The sequence below is a fragment of the Pezoporus flaviventris genome, unplaced genomic scaffold (assembly GCF_033815535.1).
Source record: "Pezoporus flaviventris isolate CSIRO_AGI_PZ_B2104156 unplaced genomic scaffold, CSIRO_AGI_Pfla_v1 ptg000035l, whole genome shotgun sequence".
NCBI lineage: Eukaryota > Metazoa > Chordata > Aves > Psittaciformes > Psittacidae > Pezoporus > Pezoporus flaviventris.
This window is the reverse complement of record NW_026892583.1, coordinates 659,858-679,751: the sequence shown is the minus strand read 5'-3', so window position 1 is coordinate 679,751 and position 19,894 is coordinate 659,858. Positions and strand designations below refer to the sequence as shown.

General features: G+C 43.8%; 1 protein-coding gene across 1 annotated transcript; it reads right to left on the bottom strand.

Moving 5' to 3' along the window:
* Nucleotides 1-11,162: 11,162 nt before the first annotated feature.
* Nucleotides 11,163-18,335, bottom strand: LMO2 (LIM domain only 2). Its single transcript, XM_061462048.1, has 4 exons — nucleotides 18,069-18,335; nucleotides 17,800-17,977; nucleotides 14,140-14,355; nucleotides 11,163-12,163 (listed from the first exon to the last, which is right to left on the bottom strand). Exons 1-4 carry the CDS (start codon nucleotides 18,073-18,075, stop codon nucleotides 11,944-11,946), a joined length of 621 nt encoding a protein of 206 aa, XP_061318032.1. The 5' UTR covers nucleotides 18,076-18,335; the 3' UTR covers nucleotides 11,163-11,943.
* Between the last annotated feature and the right edge of the window lie 1,559 nt (nucleotides 18,336-19,894).

Genomic DNA, 19,894 nt, shown 5'->3' with positions numbered 1-19,894 from the left:
TGCCAAGAGTGGGGAATCATCATGGACACTGCGTGCCAAGAGTGGGGAACCATCATGGACAGTGCGTGCCAAGAGTGGGGAACCATCATGAACACTGCGTGCCAAGAGTGGGGAATCATCATGGACACTGCGTGCCAAGAGTGGGGAACCATCATGGACACTGCGTGCCAAGAGTGGGGAACCATCATGGACACTGCGTGCCAAGAGTGGGGAGCCATCATGGACAGTGCGTGCCAAGAGTGGGGAGCCATCATGGACAGTGTGTGCCAAGAGTGGGGAGCCATCATGGACAGTGCGTGCCAAGAGTGGGGAGCCATCATGGACAGTGTGTGCCAAGAGTGGGGAACCATCATGGACAGTGCGTGCCAAGAGTGGGGAACCATCATGGACAGTGCGTGCCAAGAGTGGGGAACCATCATGGACAGTGCGTGCCAAGAGTGGGGAGCCATCATGGACACTGAGTGCCAAGAGTGGGGAACCATCATGGACAGTGTGTGCCAAGAGTGGGGAGCCATCATGGACAGTGCGTGCCAAGAGTGGGGAGCCATCATGGACAGTGCGTGCCAAGAGTGGGGAACCATCATGGACAGTGTGTGCCAAGAGTGGGGAATCATCATGGACAGTGCGTGCCAAGAGTGGGGAACTATCATGGACAGTGCGTGCCAAGAGTGGGGAACCATCATGGACAGTGCGTGCCAAGAGTGGGGAACCATCATGGACAGTGTTTGCCAAGAGCGGGGAACCATCATGGACAGTGTGTGCCAAGAGTGGGGAGCCATCATGGACAGTGCGTGCCAAGAGTGGGGAGCCATCATGGACAGTGTGTGCCAAGAGTGGGGAACCATCATGGACAGTGCGTGCCAAGAGTGGAGAACCATCATGGACAGTGCGTGCCAAGAGTGGGGAGCCATCATGGACAGTGCGTGCCAGGCTATGGAAAAAGAGCTGAATGCTTCTGAAGACCTGGAAAGATGAGAAACAAGGTAAAGTCCTTCACCGTGAGAGCGTGGGTTTGGCAGGGACTGTCAATGGCAGTAACTGGTGTGCACATGTGTTCAAGGTGAGCACGTACTGGCAAGGCATTAAGTTACTATGGTTTGTGAAGTGCTGCTGGTGCTCTGAAGCGCAGCACTTGCATGCTCATTCTTACTTACTAGCCTTCCAAAATCAGTGTATTAGCTGAAACTGGAAAGTAGGTTCACATTTCCGCCAACATTAACGTGTCAGGGAGTGGATGAGGATGGCTCTTTGTTGCTCTTTTGAAACTTAACAGGCAGTCTATACAGCAGTCAGTGATTGCACTGCGTGGAAATGTACACAGTGTGATTGCACTGTGGGGAAATGTATACTTGGGAGCTTAGGCATTGATGAGGATGGAAATGGAGTTTGCCTATAATTCTGTAGGAGTTAGTAGTAAAAATTACTTAGCTATGCTGGTTAGCTAGCTCCTCAGGGCTGCATTGAAGAGCTGTCATTGTACTTTCCTAATGTGTAGCCTAACAATTGCAAAGAACACATAGTAAAAGGGACCTGTCAGTTCCTGAAGCTGAAAAAAAATGCACAAAAAAAAAAACAAATAAAAAAGCCCCCCAAACTCTAAAAGCAAAGATAAACCCACTTAAAATGGAAGCATTTAAGTGGTTTACCCACTCCAGGCTTTGCATTCTCCATCAACTAAGTGACAGGTGCACAAACTATGGGTGCAGGTAAGTTATGGTGGCATTTTTCCAGCTCTGTCTAGACATAAAGGTTCTTTCCCACTTTAATAACAGAGCCTAGTTTTTCTTCCATTATCACCAGTCATAGAGCCCAAATGGCTAAATATATCAGAGGTATTCCTCAGGCTGAAAATTTATCAGATTGCTTTGTGCATCCCATGTTTAATCTTCGAAAGATGATGAGGGGTTTAGATTCCTTCCTTTATTTTCACTTATTGAAAATCTGCTGAAATGGCACACAAGGGATCTTTGCCACTGGGTACTGAGTGTCTCTTGAAATTCAGCTAATGTGCTAAGATTTTTGGGCAGGGGGTGATCCACATTTCACAACATCAGCTTCTTAGTGCTCTAAATGGACAATAATAAATGGGCAAAAGTGAGACTTTGAGAGGAATAGACAGCTTGGGGAATTGATTGAAAGAAAGAAGCTGAGGTCCAGAAAATTTCTGTTGTTATTATACTATTATTATTGGGTTTGTTCTTTACTGTAGCAAAGATGCAATAAGGTCAGGGCCTCATAGGAACAAGCAGACAATGACCTTTACTTGGAAATCTGATCATCTGAAATTAACCAGCACACACTGAGTGGCTGTAATAAAGAGCATGAAAGGAGTAAGGTAAGAAAATTAAAACTAGGAGCTGTAGGATCATGCAGTGATTCCAATGAATCACATAAACATAAGGAGAGTTCATCAGCCCTTAAAAAGGTGAGGGATTTACATATGAGCTGATAACCAAATCACTTTTTCAGGCTTCCCAGGAGTGAATCTCAGATGAGATGTGAAAGATGACGGGCGGGTAGCTAAAGGGATCAGAGCCAGAACTTCAATGACATGTGTACGTGAATAAACCAGATATTGCATAGGAGCCTGTTGGACATTTTAGTAACAAATAGGATATGTGTCAGAGTGCATCTTCAGGCTGCCTTTGTCGGAATGAAACAATGGTTTGAAATAAAATCCCTTCCTCATTACTGCCACATCACCCAGCCAACACTAATGCCCCTCGTAAAGCTCTCACACAATGCTAAATTAGCCTTGACAGCTCCAAGGTCAAATGAAGTCAAATGAATTGCCAAGGATTCAACCAATGGACTTTATCTAGTGGTTACATGCAAGACTCAAAGCAGCCATAGTTGGGGTCTACTCCCAGCATTTATCCTTCTGGACCCTCTAAGACAGTAATCCAGGCAGGTCCCTTAGCACAGAAAGTTGGAAGCTGAACTAGAGCCTCATATCCTTGTGTCCCTGGCCTCTGTGGGTCCTGATGTGGAGATGAGCTACGGAAGGAGCAGTGTGGTAGCATACCTGTGGCTGGTCTAGGTGGAGTAGTCAGATACATGGATGTTCTTGCATATATCAGTCACCTAAGGTTGACAAAAAGCCACCTCTGGTCCTCCCCTCTCCTGCAGGGCACAGCTCTGAGTCAGGGTGCTCTGTGACTTCAGACTTGTCTTTTTTCATTTGCAAATCTTTTTGTCTCAGATTCTTAGCTCCAAAATGGATCTGAAATATTTATGGATGTTTGCAGAGTTTGGAATCCCACTTGGAGAGTCATTTTGCCAGACTGGGCTTTATTCTTCAGATGAAAGAGTCCATGTTGGCACACACTGACATACCCGAGTTTTATTCTTTTCCAGGGCTGCTTATCTCAGAGTTGGTTTTCCTTTCATATCATCTTCTTTCACATGAATCATGTATAAGATACTGCTGCAAATGTAAACATTAACCTGTGAAAGTATACAAAATCAAGCTTTCTTACTTTACAGAGCACAGAAATGCATGATTCTTGCCTCCAAGAGCTAACACATTAAATGAAGCAGATAGTGTAGAAGAGAAACTCAGTGCAGTGAATAATCAGTAGATGCCTTCATCACAGGCCAGCAATGCCAGTACGTGCTTTCAGGTTCTGTACATATACAGTTGAATGTGCTGGTTATAATACTGACAGAGTAACACTGATGAAGTTCACAGGAGACCAAGACTGCTAATTTCAAACTTAACTTGGTCAAAAAAGGCAGTGATAAAGCCTCAGGAATATTTATCACTTCATGCACTTGCAGCGTTTCATTGCGTGTGATTCATGGTGCAATTACATGATTCATGGCCCAAGAGATGTGTGAGAGACCCCACTGAAAGCAAGGATAGGAAGAGTATTTCATGATCTCATGGAAGGTGCTGGGACCCTGGTGGGTTTGAGTGGGAGCTCGGAAGGTCTTTCTTTACCCAAGGAACCTGGAGAAAAATGAGGTGCCCCTAGAGAAAATTCTACTGCTGTTGAGTCTTTCTTGACCCTAAAACCCCACATCTAAGTGAAACAGCAGCTCAGTCTTCAGCTCCACACACTCTTTATGCTATTAGTTGAGGTCGTTCATGAGGCTGGCTGGTACCTGTGGCTGCAACGATGGGGTTTTTGGCTACAAACGCCTGTGCAGGAGGAACAAGGCTGAACCCAGCCCTGTACCCCTGTAAATGCATCAGACGATGGCAAGAAGAAATGACTGAAGTGTTGAGCTGTATTTGAAGAGGTAGCACAAAGATAAAAGCCCTTTGCAATTCCCTTAGTCATCCATTCCCACTGAGAGCTTCTCTTTTGAAGTTTCCAGGAGGTCTGGTGCGACCTTTGGTCGTCCTTTTGGTCAGAGCTCTTATCTGCCCAGTGCAGACCTGGTTTCTTTTTTGCTTGCACTACTCAAAACCAGTTATTAGGGGATAAACAAACTGTATTTGCTGATGCACGTTCTCAGTTTGCTTATCAGCTGAACAACATGCTGCTTGTGCGTGTGGAGTCAAACTCACTGCTGGTCTAGCTCCAAGAATTCCAGGGCAACTGTGCCACAGCTTATTTGGCACTTGCTTGTACCTACCACCCGCACAATCCCCATAACCATGTTGTGATGGAGTGTTGTCTTAGGAGCCAATTGAGGATCTCCCAGTGTTGCAAAGCATCCTTAGGTTGATGATTGCAGGTCTTGGATCTGTTTAATCAGATACAATGGGATATCTAAGCGCTCTTTTGGGGAGCTGTCAAGATGCTTCAGGATATTGTCCGACTGAAGACCGCGTGTCTTAGCAAAGAAGAATTTCTTGTTTATTTTGGTTGTCTCTTTATATATAAGTAAATCATCTGTATCTCAAAACCAGTTCTCAGCTGTTGTGAAATCCATTGGTAAAGTTATCTGATATGAGATGCAGGACACGTATCTGAGGAGAGAAGAAAACCAAACCCCTAATCCCAGCCTCAAATCGGGGGTCTAAAATAAGTCGGAAGGCTGAAGACTGAAGTCAAACTCTTAGGCGTCATGGTTGGGAAGCTACTCCCTCTACTAACAAGCATCCAAATCTGCCATTAGAAGGGAAAATACATCTTGTCGCTGACATGTTGTGGAAGCTACAGAGAGCTGGAGTCATTAGACAGTATTTCACTGGTATAAGGATCATCGGTTGGTTACAAATGAACTTCTTAACTCCCAGCTGTTATATCCAGAGGCTTTTGCCTCCTTGGTTGTATCCCTGATGTTCATTTGCTGCTCTGCTGCACCACTGCTTCCAGATCTTTTTTTACCCTGGGTAGCCTGGCAAACATTTGTTGTAGCTTTCAAGCAAGAGAAATGCTTTTCCTTTTCTCATCTTTCAGACCGAGAGCTTCAATGATTAACTAAAGCAAGAAAACAAAATCCTGCCTTGCTTTTCAGGCTTCTTTCATAGCCTTCTTAGTGTCAGCTTGTAACAACCAACCCAAGAAGATACAGCCCTGAAGAGGAAACCTCTCAGGAATCATGTGAAAGCTGGCACAGAGCTACTGGGTTACAAAAGAAGTTAGTTCTCCTGGATCATGGCTTTGAAAGGTTATTTCTCTCTCAACACTGCAGAGCAACAGCTACTTCCCACCACTCCAGTCATTCCTGTTACAGCATCTTGCATTGCTCCTCCTATTTCAGCACCTCCACAGAAATAAAACTTGTTGCAGTCTATTCACCCTTGGTCACAGGCTTACTGCATTATGCTGATCTATAAATGTAACCAGAATATGCCAGAGAGTGCAGAGATGACCAGGAAGCATTCAGCAAAAAGTGAATTCAACTTTTTCATTAAAAAAGGAAAAATCTCTTCCCTGAAAATCTTGTATGTTTATTTTTTTTTTCACATGTAATCTGTTTTTTACCCACCAAAAAATCAAATATTAGAAAAATTAATTTTTAATAGACAGTTTAACAGGAGTTTTTTAATCATCCCTTCTCTGTGGGCAAAGAATACAGATAAGGAGGATTAAGGATGCTTCAGGCTTTGTATGAGTTTTGCTACAGAGATGAAATGGTGGGTTGCTCTCTGTATGTGAAGAATAAGCCATAGATGTCATCAAATGCAGAAGTTCATGTTTTTCTACCACCCATATGGCCCAAATGTCTCCCCAGGCTGTTAACTCCTCTGCAAACATAGCTGGGCTTTATATACCATGTTGGCTGTTATGCAGGGAGGGATGTATAGCGCTTTCAGGCATAATTCATAGAAAGCATTCATATAAAATGCTGTTTGAGACTGTTCAAAGTGTATTTGAGATCCTCACTGTTGGACAGGTCAGGCCAATGCTGTCCCCGTGCTTTGGCAGTGGTGGCAAAAGTGTGTGTGGTTGAATGGTCTTGCTCAAGCCAGGGGGTCTGGTCTAACTTCTGCTCTTGTACAAGTTTGGCTGAGTTATTGGGTGATTTTTAAGCAGGTTGGGTTCATCTTCTGCCTCAGTTTCCACACTTACAGAGCGTGGCTTATAGCTTAAAAAGGGAAAGAGTAATGCATTAACACATCCATGCTTGCAAGGCACTTGAAAAGTGTTAAACAGAACATGGTGTACTCCTACAAAATACGTTGATGAATTCACCATCAGCGATCTGCTGGTTCATTAGGAACCTTTGAGAGATGTGCCTTCTCATTAGCCTGGTACAAACCAACCCACTGCAGGAGGGAACAAGCTGCTTCAAACAAGGTTCAACTTTCTGCCAGTTTAATCTTCATCTCATTGACAGACTTTTGATTCTTCATTTAATTCCAGTTCCTTAAATGTTTGCTGATATCCTATCTCAGTCTCTCTGTTCTATTTCTTTTCGTGCTTTCTTTTTTGTCATGGGATAGAGGAATAGATCATTTTTTTTCCCAGTGTCCATTAAAATTCCCTTTGCCTGCAGTGCAGTATGCTCTATAAAAGAGATGAACCTGCTGCAAGTGAAATAAGCTGATGCTGCACTGTCTTTTTAGAGCAACAAAAATCTTTATAGATTGTTTTTCCCAGTGTCATGAATCTCCTTCAAAGTCATAAGTCACTGTTATCAATTAATATACTTAATAGTCTCATTTTCAATTCACATTCAGGCCATGGCAGGTGCTTGAAAGCTTTGCCTTTCAGACATAAAATGTTACCTTGTATGTGATGGGGGTGCTAAAGGAGGGGGCGATTCAGGAGCAGGAAGACGTGTTAAAGTGCAGCACCTGAGGCCTTCTTGTTTTCTGAATTTACAGTCTCAGGCTGGCAGTCGTATAAATGAGTGATGCTCTCTGATGTTCTCTTCCAAGCAGGCTATGAAATTGGCAGGGAGTCTTCAGTTTTGTGCTGATGTGTCCAGAATTCAAATAATTTGATTCTTGGGTATAATGACAATTGGAGGCACAGTATTACCTTCAGAAAAGATATGGGAGAGACAGCTCCTGTATCCTGTATTGAATTAACACCCGATTCCCATTTACTCTCTCCCCTGAAAACTCTATTATGCAGGGCTCTTATTGCCCTTATTCAAGGGCATGGAATTAAAAAAGTGATATCGATGGTAATGCTCTCATCTTCCTACCGTGACATTGAATAATGGGGACAAAGAAGGGAAATCTTGAAGGATGATATGCCTTTTAAAATACTGGTGATATTCAAAACATAGAATGGACAATGCATTTGAATATCAGCTGATGAAGACAGATTCAGATTTTTGGGCTTTTTGCTTGTGACTTTAAATCATCTTTGCTTTCATTTTAGCCAGTGGTTTTGCAACATTTTATTTTCATCTTATTCAGGAGAGAGTCCTTACTGAAGGAGGACAGAGGTGAAGTGTTGGTTATGCTAATTCCAAGATAAACCTCTTCTTTCCGCTCCTGGATCCAGAGAGAACAAGTTAGGAATCTGGTGGGAAAAGTCCACCAACAGACTGGTATAATTACACAGGTAGAGTATACTCTGCTCAAGTGGAGGCTCTTCTTCTGGCACAAGCTGTCATTTTCCAGTTCAGCTTAAGCTCTTTTTGAAGTTACATAGACCAGATAAAACCAATGGTCTTATAACAAAAGAACATCCACTGTGGACCCTGCAGTATCCTTCCTTTACAGATATATTCATTTAGATTTAAAGACGTATTTTCCAGTACAAGTGATACAGAAAATAATAAGTGCATTGCCATTAGAAAGTTCTTACAGAATAAGTGATAATAGCTCCATTTTATAGGCAGGTAACAGAATAATTAAATACCTTTGCCAAAAGTCACACAGGAAATACTTTCTGAGGTGAGACCAGAACATGGATCTCACTTTCATTAATGCAAAACCACAGCCTCCGTGAACCATTGACGCTAATCCCAACCCAGATGTTAATGCGTCCCTTACACTAAATCTTCAGTCAAACCTCTCTGGGTTGTGGAATCACGGAAATCAGCTCTGCAGCATGCCTGAGTAAGGCTAAAAATTACACTGGAAATGGTTTAGGAAACAATTGTCAAAACTCTCACCTGTAGTGATACCTGTTGATTCTAGCTATATTGATGCTATCATTATGCTGATGTAACTCTGTGATTGCAGTTATATTATGTTCAATTATACCATCATGAAGTGATCAGGATGTGGCTCAAAACATCTTTATAGCAATTCTGCTAAGTCAAAATCATGGCTTACTTTGTCAAAGGGAAGCTCATTTTATCTCCCACTGCCCCTCGCATGGTCAGAGTTATCAACAGAGGGCTACCTGTGATCTGAAACATGTGCTCTTGGTTCAGAGACCCTTCAGTGGGCAGCAGCATGGCGTGGGGCAGAGCTCTTGTCTCCTTATCACTAGTGTGTGACTGCAGAACAATCAGCTTTACAGGTGATTGCCATCATCTGTGAAATCTTCTTGCTATGAAGTAGCAGAAAGAGTCCCTCACTATGAGGTTGGTGAGATACTGGCACAGGCTGCCCAGAGAAGCTGTGGCTGCCCCATCCCTGGCAGTGTTCATCCCAGCCAGTGTTACTGGATGGACGGGTCTTGGAGCAACCCGGTCTAATGGAAGATGTCCCTGCACATGGCAGGCAGTTGGAACTAGATGATCCTTAAGGTCTTTTCCAGCCCAAACCATTCATTCTATGATTTTATGTTCATGAAGCTGTAAGCACTCCTCTGCCCTGCTTGTACAGTAGTGCTATCAAGGCATGTTTTAGGGGGGGAAAGCAGAGGGGGTGAAAGAAAAAGGACCCTCAGAGGAACATCACAATGATATGTCAGGGCATGATGACCTGGAAGGCTTTAAAAGTGTCTGCCATGAAGAGCTCACACAGTGAGCTCTGCACTCACCAACCTGAATAATAATTGTCGCTTTCATCCTGTGTTAGCATCCTGGTTACACCCACCAACCTGTGAAAACTGATGAGGGTATTGAGACTTCATTTCTAGCTGAACTAAATACTTGCAAGGAGCCACTGCAGGTGAGGAGCTGTATTTTAACTTGGGTATATAGCTTTCTTGCCTGTGACTGGCAGGGATGTTTTAGGCTAAGAATTATAATTATAACCAGCTGCCTGTGGCCTCCAGAGGTCAGCATATCACTTGAGAAGAGCTAAATCACTTTTCAAGCATGATCTCATTAAGTATAGTTTCCTATATTATTGGTAATAAGATTTAAAGGTTTTGTCCCCAACACTACTTGTGACATCAAAAGCAAGAAAAGAAATAAGAGTTCTCAGAATATCCATTGTAAAAAGGAAGATGTTGTCATTGGTCAGTACTGCCACTTGCAGTAAGGGATGGGAGATCCCTTAGGTGACAAAATTGGACAAATATCCGTATGTTTAGGTGCTATTCCTTCCATGTTAGTACTGATGGGGTGAGTGGACATGCCAGATGTCTTGAGTGGACTGTCAGACTTGCTCAGCTCTGTTAAAAGCTCTATTTTTTAGTACATTTGAACACAATATGCAGTTCTAGTGGCACTCTAGAAAAAAGCAGAACGTAGAACCAGAAAACACACAGAGATGAGAAAGAGATTATCAGAGGTGTGAAATGGTTTTCATGCAAGAAGGAACTTGGATTATTCATTTCAGAAAAAACAAGTTGGAAGGAATATGACACAGGTCTTTAAAACCAAGAATAGTTTGGAAAAAAGGTGATAGGAAGTGACCATTCCTATCTCTCACAATACGGTGGTCTGTGGTGGCTGTTATTCAGAGGGGTCTGCAGGAAAGCTCTCACAAAGCTCACTGGACCTTCCTACAAGCTCGAAAGGCTTCATGTGGGGTCACTCCCTGCTTGCCTGAACATCCACTACTTGTCCCTGAGGGAGTAAATACCAAATGTCCACTTTTGCCTGACCAGGTGTACTCCTTGTGTTCTTAGTATTACTGCAGTGCTTTTTGCATAGGAAGCAAGTGACAATGGTCTTTGCAGGAAAGGTTCTGAACTTAATTCGTCTAAATACTAGCAAGTATTGATTTGCTCTACTGATGTTATACTGGATTCAATAATCCAGAGCAAAACCAGAATGGGCTACCTTTCTAAGAGACCTTATCTTACATGATCTCCTCTGTGATGAGATACACTCTGATGTGTATACTCAAATGTATTTCTCTCTGGGCCACCAACCTCAAAACATCCTCATAAACACCAAAGAGCCTCAGTGTCACGCAACACTGTCTCATGGGTGACGGAGAGGGACTCTTCATCAGGGAGTGTAGTGATAGGACAAGGGGTGATGGGGTCCAACTTAAATAGGGGAAGTTCGGTTTGGATATAAGGAAGGAGTTTTTTACTGTGAGGGTGGTGAGGCCCTGAAACAGGCTGCCCAAAGAAGTGGTAAATGCTCCATCCCTGGTGGTGTTCAAGGCCAGGCTGGACAGAGCCTTGGGTAACATGGTCTAGTGTGAGGCATCCCTGCCCATGGCAGGGGGTTGGAACTAGATGATCTTAAGGCCCTTTCCAACCTCAACCATTCTGTGATTCTATGATTCTATGATTTCTCCTACAACACTAATTTATCCTCAGCATGAAGAACTCGGCAAGGCTTACTGAGACATTGGTGTTCTCACATTATGTCTTTGAAGCACAACCATAAGTGGATCTATCAGGCATCAGCTGTAGACAAGAGTGTGTAAATCTTGCTACAGAACATAAAATAAATAATAGAAACAGAAAATCCAGCCCAACTCCAAAAGAAATGAACACCACCACTCAAATCTTCTGTTATTTTTATTAAAGCTGCAGAGTCTTACTACACACAACAAATATTTTATCGATATAATCTAAGTTAATAAAATAGTTGAACAACTCTTTAGATTTATATTTGTATAGAAATGATCTGTGGAACACCTCATCTTGAAACAGCAGTGCCAAAAAACAACTATTCAGCAGGATTCTTTTAAAGAAGAATTTGGGACTAGAGGATGCACTGTTCATTCTCAAAGAAAACAAAAACTCCATGCAAAAATAACCCCCACCCTCTTCCCTCTTTCTCTTCTACCCAAAGTGTAAGGCCATATAGAAAGACCACGGAAGTGATGGCCCTTTCCTCCCAGTATTCTTCCTCATGTCTACGATAGGAGCTGTCATCTAAACTCAGTAACTAAAACAAGATGAAAAGAAAGTTCAATTGCACAATCCTAGTCTGCAGGTGACAAAGTCATAACATCTCTTTACAGAAGTCCCTACTCTTTTTCCAGTTAGGAGAATTCATCATTGTGTTGTGTTTGTTCCCCACCTCTCCCCTCGTGGCTGATGTCAGTTATTGTCCATATGCCTTTGTTAACAGAAGTCAGTCTACCTACTATTGTGTCAGTCTCCCTTCTTCACCTATTTGTAGTTTAGATTCTATGTAGCACTGCCTGCAAAGAGCCGACTCCATGGTATTTTCCCCCCATTTTAGACAAAGCCCATAGCTCAAGTGATGATCTCCTCACTGCAGCTACGGTGTTGCCCACGAGATGGCTTTTGTACACTATGAGGCATGTCTTTGCTAGATCATTCCATTTATCTTAGTCCACTCGTAGATGTCCTGTTCACATACTATGTCTGAGTTGATGAGGAGGTATCTGTCCCCAACACAGAAATGTTTCTGGCAGGCAGCACATTTGAAGCATTCAAGGTGATACACTTTGTCCTTCACTCGCATGGTCATCTCATAAGCGCGGATTCGCTTGTCGCAGGAGGCGCAGAGGCCGTCTTGGCCAAAGAGCCTGAAACAACAACAGCAGAGAAGTCAGCAGAGTTCCTTCGCTGGGGAGAAGGGAAAAACCAAATCAAAACCAAGAACACAGCATCAGTGCTTTGATCCATTAGTCACTGTATTGGCAAGGTAGATGAGGTCACGTGGAAAGCTGCTGAGCAGAGCTCTAAACTTTGCCATACCAAAAATTGAAGCAGGAAGTCCAAGTTCCTCATCTATTTTCAGTATAATTGACTTCTCTAATCAATGACTTTATCATGAATTGCTGAGTAGCTTCAGGAGGAGTAAAGGTTTCCCAGATCAAAGCATAAAGTTGTGCCATGCCAATACTTCCACTTCTGTGATCATTACAAATTACCTTTCCATTGATAAATTTTACCTATCTTCAGCTGTTGCTATTGTAGTTTACAGAAAGGAGTTGACACAAACTATGATCTAAGACTCCCCTGTCTCTTGTCACTGCCTCCACACTGGAGGCTCTTTCAAATCCAGAGATTTCAGTATCCATGAAGTCACTCCTGCTGCATTTCAGAAGGATACATGCTAAGACTATATATTTATCTATGTGTGAATGCCAGCCTTTCATGCCGTGCTGGCTGCACATTTGGTACATCAAATCATTAAGAAAAAAGTATGAATATATATTTTTTCTTGGCGGGGGGGGGGGAGAAGAGCTACATCCTACTTGTTCAATCTATAAACCTATTAAGTTTGACTTCTGAGTTTCCCTAGTAATTCTGGAAAGAGTTTTTCCACTTCCTACACTTCTCTTACTTGTGCTGTGCCCGCTTTATATCATCTTCTTAACTGGAAATAGAAGGCCCGCTAAATTAAGAGATCTTGAAGGGGAAACGACATCATTTCTTTCGTCTACCAGGAGATGGCAGCGTTTACTTCTGCCCAACGAAAGTAAGCCTAAGGTTATACAAAGATTGCCAAATTTTGCATTGATGAGGGAAGATATTATAGGTTGCATTATTAAAGAAGTAAAAATGTTGAATTTCACTGCCAGACAATACATTCATTGTATTCCCATATTTCGGTTGCTTCCATTTTGAGATTAAAAGTACCTGGAAACTGTTGGGTATGCAGAGTATTTACAAGTGGTCCCATTAACAAAACTCAGTTCTTAGTCTCTGCTTAGCAAAATTCCCATCAGTAAAACTCAGGAATTAGGAACTCCGCTGAGATTTTGGCTTAATTTTTATTAGCAGGTAAATCAGCCTTCAGCAGGGGAGCTGAAAAAACATCAAATACCATTATTCTGTTACACAGACTTCCTGACACATTGGAGATCCATTAGAATTGGTACACAAGCAGCACAGCAAAGATCAATGCCCTTTAATTGTAATCAAGACTGTAAAGATCCTTTGTTACCCATTTTTGTGAACGATCTTAATCTCAATTTAATCCTTCTGCTTACAAATTCTGGCAGAACAGACAGGCAGAGAGACATTAATGACAATACTTGTGACAAGTGTATTTGTAGGATCTGATTCAGGAAATTCTTGTCTATTCAGGACCAATTCACTGTCATTAAAAAATGCTTTTTTTTTCCCCAACAAGATTTTAAAGATTTAACCTATAAACAACTTCGAGTGACCTCATCACCACAGATAACCTCTGTAACTTACCAAGTAACCCCAGAAGTACCATAAAGCATCTCAGCATGAACCCCCCAAATATGTGAGCCCATATTATAAACCTGAACTTGCAGGCAGTGCTGTATGACAACTGTGGCTGCTGTCGGGCTTTACATTTAAGAGTAATCAAAATGAATTCTTTATGGGCAGGCTCTTGATCAACCTGGTCTAGTGGCAGGTGTCCCTGCTCACGGCAGGGGGGTTGGAACTGCATGATCTTAAGGCCCTTTCTAACCCAAACCATTCTATGATTCTATGGCCCTTTGCTCACTAGCTGTACTAATTAAATGAATTAAATGGTAAAAAAGAAGGGGAGTGAGGGTAGAAGGAGTGGGTTGTGTACCTGAGATAGTCCCTTCTGCAGAGCTTTCTGCCCAGTTTGTAATACAACCGTCTCCCCACCTCGCCCAGCCTGCAGCCACAGAGGTCGCAGCTGAGGCAGTCTTCGTGCCAGTACTGGTCGATGGCTTTCAGGAAGTAGCGGTCCCCAATGTTCTGTTGGCAACCGCCGCATGTCAGCAGCGAGGGTGGAATTTGGAGGACTTCATCCACCGGCTCCCTGAGGGAATGAAAGAATCATTGCAGAAGGAAAATGTACCCCGAAAGCATCCACATCAGAAGAAGGAGAAGGAAAACCAAAGTGAAACACAAGATAGGTCATGTTAGAACAGGGATTACACCCTCTTTTTCTCCAGTGGAATAAATGATTTATCCTTAGAGAAAAAAAAAGGATCAGCTTCAAATGTAAGGAGTTAGTAAGAGTACCCCCAAATGTACTAACTTATTTGTTTTTCCTCAAAGAATAATGCATAAACCTGACCATCTCTGTATCACCCGCTTGCATTCATTGCTATGAAGGCATCTGCTACTTTACTCAGACATTGTTGTCTGTGTAGCTCCATCCTTTTTCTTCTACTGGCCAGCACCTGAACTGCCCAGTCATGTTTCTCAATTCATGTCGTTCTTACAAAAGAAATACCTTTCCCATAACATGATTCTTCCATAATTAAGCTTTGCCCTTTGCAAAAGTGCAATCAAAAAGCTGCCTGGATTCACCAGTTCATAGCAATGCTGGCTATGACCGATGCCTGCCAACATCTGCAAAGTTCCTGCTATATTCTTCACCTTTCCAAATCATTCTGATTTGGCAACAGCTTATAGCAGTGCTTTAATTTCCAACTGTAAGTGACCTGATCAACACAGATAGCCTCTGGATTTACCTGTAAGTTACTGAAGAACCCCAGCAGAACAATAAAGTGTTTATGATGAATCAAAAAATACACCAGCCCATATCATAAGCCTGAGCTTGCAGGTTTTGGCTGCAGTGCTGCTGGAAGCAAAGGGGATTTCTGCCTCACCAAGGACTAAAGGACTGGAAAAGGCACCTAAGGGATTTTAGTGCAGTCAAGTTTCCATTGGGAAGTGTAAATGTGAAGACTAATTCTGAGGATGTTATTTCTCTGAACAGCATGATATGAATAAATACAGCAGATGAGGCCGTTGCCCAATGGGTTTGAGTTTTGCTGCTGTTTTTAACAGCTGGAGTTTTACCTCATGTTACTGCAGGACTTCTTTTTTCCCTTCAGCTAAGGATATGAACCCCTGGGATGGGTCTATACCAACGCAACTCTAACTATTTGGGATTTACACATCCCTGCATGAAAAGAGGCACAATCATTGTGATACCAGCACTGACTAGTCACATACCTTATTTTTTTCCCTTTCTGAAAAGCTCTGAAATCAAGGATGGTTCTGGTAATACCTGGGGATAAAACAGGAATTTCCTTCAAAGCTACTTCCTTAAGGAATTTTTATCTTTGCCTTTTTGTGTAATTTTACAAGTTCTGCCCAAAACCAGAACAGCAAAATACATTTGCAGCAACCTGGTGCTGCCACCAAAAGCCTCATCCAAACCCCAGGGAAGTTAATAAACTATTGGATCAATCCTTTAAGCACTTGCTTAGTTTCAGACCTGTGGCTATCAGCAAGGAAGGTGTATGTTTGCACGTGAATGCTCTGCTGGATGGTGACTGAGTGCTTAATATGTGGTAGCCAAAGTTCTTTTTGGAGCTCCCAGCTTGTCTCATAGGTTATTGGTTTCTCACTCAGTGCTTTGTTCCTGGTCTGTCTTCCCTTGGGCTGGTGGGGCAGAGGGGACCTGCACTGATGGAGAAGGACGAGGCTGCTCCCAGTTTCCAGCAGACAACAGGAAAAGATTATATTCCTACTGCTTATTTACTGGCTCAGCAATTTTCTAGGCAAAAATTACTTCTTCAGCTGGGAAAAACAACCACTGGTCAAGAACTGTGCTGAGAAACTCCTCCTGCTGAGCCCTAAGATATTATCTGATTAGATTCTGTTCTGTTTTTCGCTCCTCTATGTTTAAACTGCTGTACCCTGCAAGTTGTGTCACAACATCCCTCTCCTACCAGCTCTCCACCCTGTGATGTTTTGTTAGAATCATGAGGAACTCAGTACATCATTAGGCCCTAGTTTTCCCAAGTTTATTCTTTTGGGCTCCATCCTCCCTTTCCTAACATATGGTTTCCACTCTGACAAGTTCAGTGAGCTTTTTAATAGAAGGAGATACACATTATTTTCCTTTATTATCCATATAAGCTTCAGGTGGACCCTAAAATGTTTCATCTCAGGGGTGTGCAGGAATCACAAGGCCAGGTTTGTGTGAAAGCCCTGAACTCCGGAACAGCCGAGCGGATGTTTATGCAGAACAAAGTTGCTGGTTTATGCATTAGCTTTTTGATGTCCATAGGTTTCTAAGCCAGCACTTAAAAGTCACTTGAACACGAAGTAGGTAAATAAATAAAGATTACTAAAACTTTGTAGTTGAAACCTGGACATCATATACCTGGGAGCTTGGATTATTGTTTCTTAAGAAAACAGCATAGAATAAGAGGAAATATAACATAAAACATCAGATGTGACATGGAATGAATTAATTTAATCCCCCAAAGAAGCAGTTTCCATGTGTTCACTCCAGGCTTCCAGCAATGGCATTTCTAGTGGCATTTAGCTCGCAGGAAACAAACCACAAATGACTCAAATTTACTAAGAGCGATGCTTGAAGCGTCATCTAAAACTGGAGAGTTTAGAGTGTGCTTTTCTTCTGTTTTATCATAATTCCAGACAAACATAACTTCAATTATTAGCATGTGAAGAGCTGGAATGGCTCTGGGCTTATGCTGCGCTACTGTGCCTCTTGCCACGGTGGGATAGGATGTCTGTGTGTGCCAGAGGGATGGGAGAGCTGCAGAGCGCAGCCCTAAAGCTGGGATTAGGACACAGCGCTGGTCCCTTCGCTGAGTGGGAAACCCTCTTGAAGGTGAAATTCTCGTCTATAACCCTTCTCAGGGATCCTTTCTACAACCAAGTCTTTCTGCATGTGCTTTGCAGAACACCCTGCCCGCAGCAAAGCAATTTATCCAAGCTCTTGAAAGTTGCATTGTAAAAATGTGGAAGTTGGGTACCCACAGATAACAGCTCTGACCTTTCACTGTAATCGGCTACAATGAGTTGGGGCAGGTCAAACACAAGGCAGAGAGAGGGTCCCTCCAAACGAAAAACACCTTGAGCTGTGAAAACGCGATGCTCTCCCTTTCCCTGAGCCGTTCCAGTACCCGTGGGGCGGATGAACGGGTGGAAAATGCCCTGCTCGGGGTGTGTGTGGGGGAATTACCGCGTCCCTGCTCCCGGCTTGTCTTTCCCATAACTTGGGGAGCTGGCAATGACCCACACCCCACCGCCAGCCCCCCGCGGGACCGGGGCCGCCGGTGCCCTGTACCGGTACCCCCAGGGCGGCTCCAGGGGGGAAGGAGAGGAGGGAGCTGGTGCCGACCCCCCGCTTCCCGCTGCCGGGCACACAATGCCGGTGGCGGCGGAGCCGGGCAAGTGGCTCCTTCGGGGATGGGTAAGTGGCCAACGAAAGGCTCCCGGGGATAGAGGAAAGGGGTGGGGGGACGCGAAGAGAAAAAAAAAGGCCACTTACTCGGAAGGATCGAGGCTTTTCCTCTCGATGGCCGATGACATTGGCAGGGATTGTTCCTTTGTAGCGTGCCTGTGGTGGGATCTGCCCCCGCTGCCCCCGCAGAGGCTGTCTGCTCTCGAAGCCTTGTCACCAGCTGAGTTCCCCCTCCGCCCCCCAATGACATTCACAGGATTTCCTCCTGCAACACCAGAGAGAGAGAGAGAGAAGAGAAATAAGGGCCGGGGCCGGGGCCGCTGCCGGGCCGGGCTCCGCGGCTACCGCGCTCTGACCTCCCATCCCCGCCGCGCTCCGCTGGCACGCCGGGCGGCGGAGCTGCTCCCGCGGCCGCGGGCGGCGAGCGGCTGCCTCGGCGGCCACCGCGGCCTCAGCCCGGAGCTCCCGGGGCTCCGCTCAGGCTTCCTGCCCGGGCAGCTCTGAACATGCTCCGGAGCCCGGTGGGTGCGCTGCAAATGGGGAGATCAGCATCGCTAGTATTATTATTACTCCGTGGCTCAGCCCCGGGTCTCTGGTTTCATTTCCTTTTTCCTGATCACGATTCAAATACAATAGAAGGAAATCACACTTAAAGAGACAGCTGCCCATTTCTTAACTGGACTCCTGGGGGTTTAGCAATACAAACAGCAGCATCACGACTCGCTGGGTTCCTTAAAGAGACAGAGCTGGGGCTCCTCAGAGCCGGGGCTGGGAGCTGGCGGTGCATTTTCACCTTACGAGGGCATTTCATAGCACTTTCTGGGTGCGGAGGGGGTGCTGCGGTAGGTAGGCAACCTGAAAATGATCCCAGCGGCTGGAAAAGAAGTGCCTGGTTCTCTATTACTGGTTTCTTCTCAGCTCCACACAGGACCAAAGCAACAGTCACCGCCTCTCTCCTCTCCCTCTCCTTCTCTTACATATATACGTACATACACCCCCCCACACACACATGTTTTTGTGTGGTACTTTGAGACCCAGAGGTAAAGCACCCAAGTATTATTTTTCTACCTAGGATTCAAATTGAGCAACTAAATTGTGCCTCATTTATATCCCCAGGGAACATTTGCGGGTGTCTGCTTCTAGTTTTTGGCAAGCAATAGAACAAATTTGTATCTTGACACCATTTGATGTTAATGAGCTATAAAAGCCGGCGAGTACGAAGTATCGATCTGTAGTTAATCATAGAGATGCTCAAGATGGGAAAGTCTTGCCTGAATATCACTTCTTTCCCCTCCCACCCTTCCTCCTCTCCATCAGCACAGCACATCCCGGAAAGGATGGATTTACAGTGCCAGAGTGAAAACTATTACAGCAATGCGAGCGTTCCCCAGTCTCTATGGCATTAGATACTGGCTGATGCTGGAGGCAGAGTTCTGCCTGAGTTTGCCCTCTTAATTCCTTTAAAAACAGGAAGAAAATATCTGTAATAAAGCACTAGTAGCAGAAATACTTCACTCCTATATTAATTCCCAAAAGAGAAATGTATTTGATGTCTATTTTTATGACTGCATTCTAATTTTTGCCAGCTAGGGATATAATATCTGCAATACATTAATGATCCTGATTCAGAGATTAGTAATGTCAGCAGAAGGACTGTTATTCATTCCAAGAGGCTTTGAACCAAGATCTCCCAATACTTTAGAGCCATCACTGGTCATTAGAACACATCTTTAAAAACATTCTCTCCAATGTATTTTAAGCTATTACAGCATGACAGTCACTCTTATTTCTGTTAAGGGAAAAGGCTCTCTTCGTAGGTTTTTGCAGACAGGACTGAGTTATACAATGGCTATAGAATTTCTGATGCATTTACACTGTGATCTGAAAAGTAAAATGTAAACCTTTCCAGAAGATTGAATAACTAAACTATTGCAAGACAACACCCCCCCCACAAAAAAAAAACAAAACTGCATTTATTCTGTTGGTTTAAAAAAATCAGAAATTGAATTTAAAGGTGGGTCAAAAACACGCATAAGAACTTGAAAGATGCTTAAAATAGACATGTCTATGAGCTTGGTTTCTCTGGCTCTGTGCCTCAAGGCTTAATAAAGTATAAACTCTGAGTCAAAATTTCCCTCATGATTGGGGTATTCACATTCTGAATAGCTCCTGATGGAATAAT

Coding starts and splice junctions, on each gene's coding strand:
- LMO2 (XM_061462048.1), bottom strand. Junction 14,356..17,799: donor AAAAGCCTCGATCCTTCCGA/GTAAGTGGCCTT, acceptor TCATTCCCTCAG/GGAGCCGGTGGATGAAGTCC. Junction 12,164..14,139: donor TGCAGAAGGGACTATCTCAG/GTACACAACCCA, acceptor TTGTTGTTTCAG/GCTCTTTGGCCAAGACGGCC.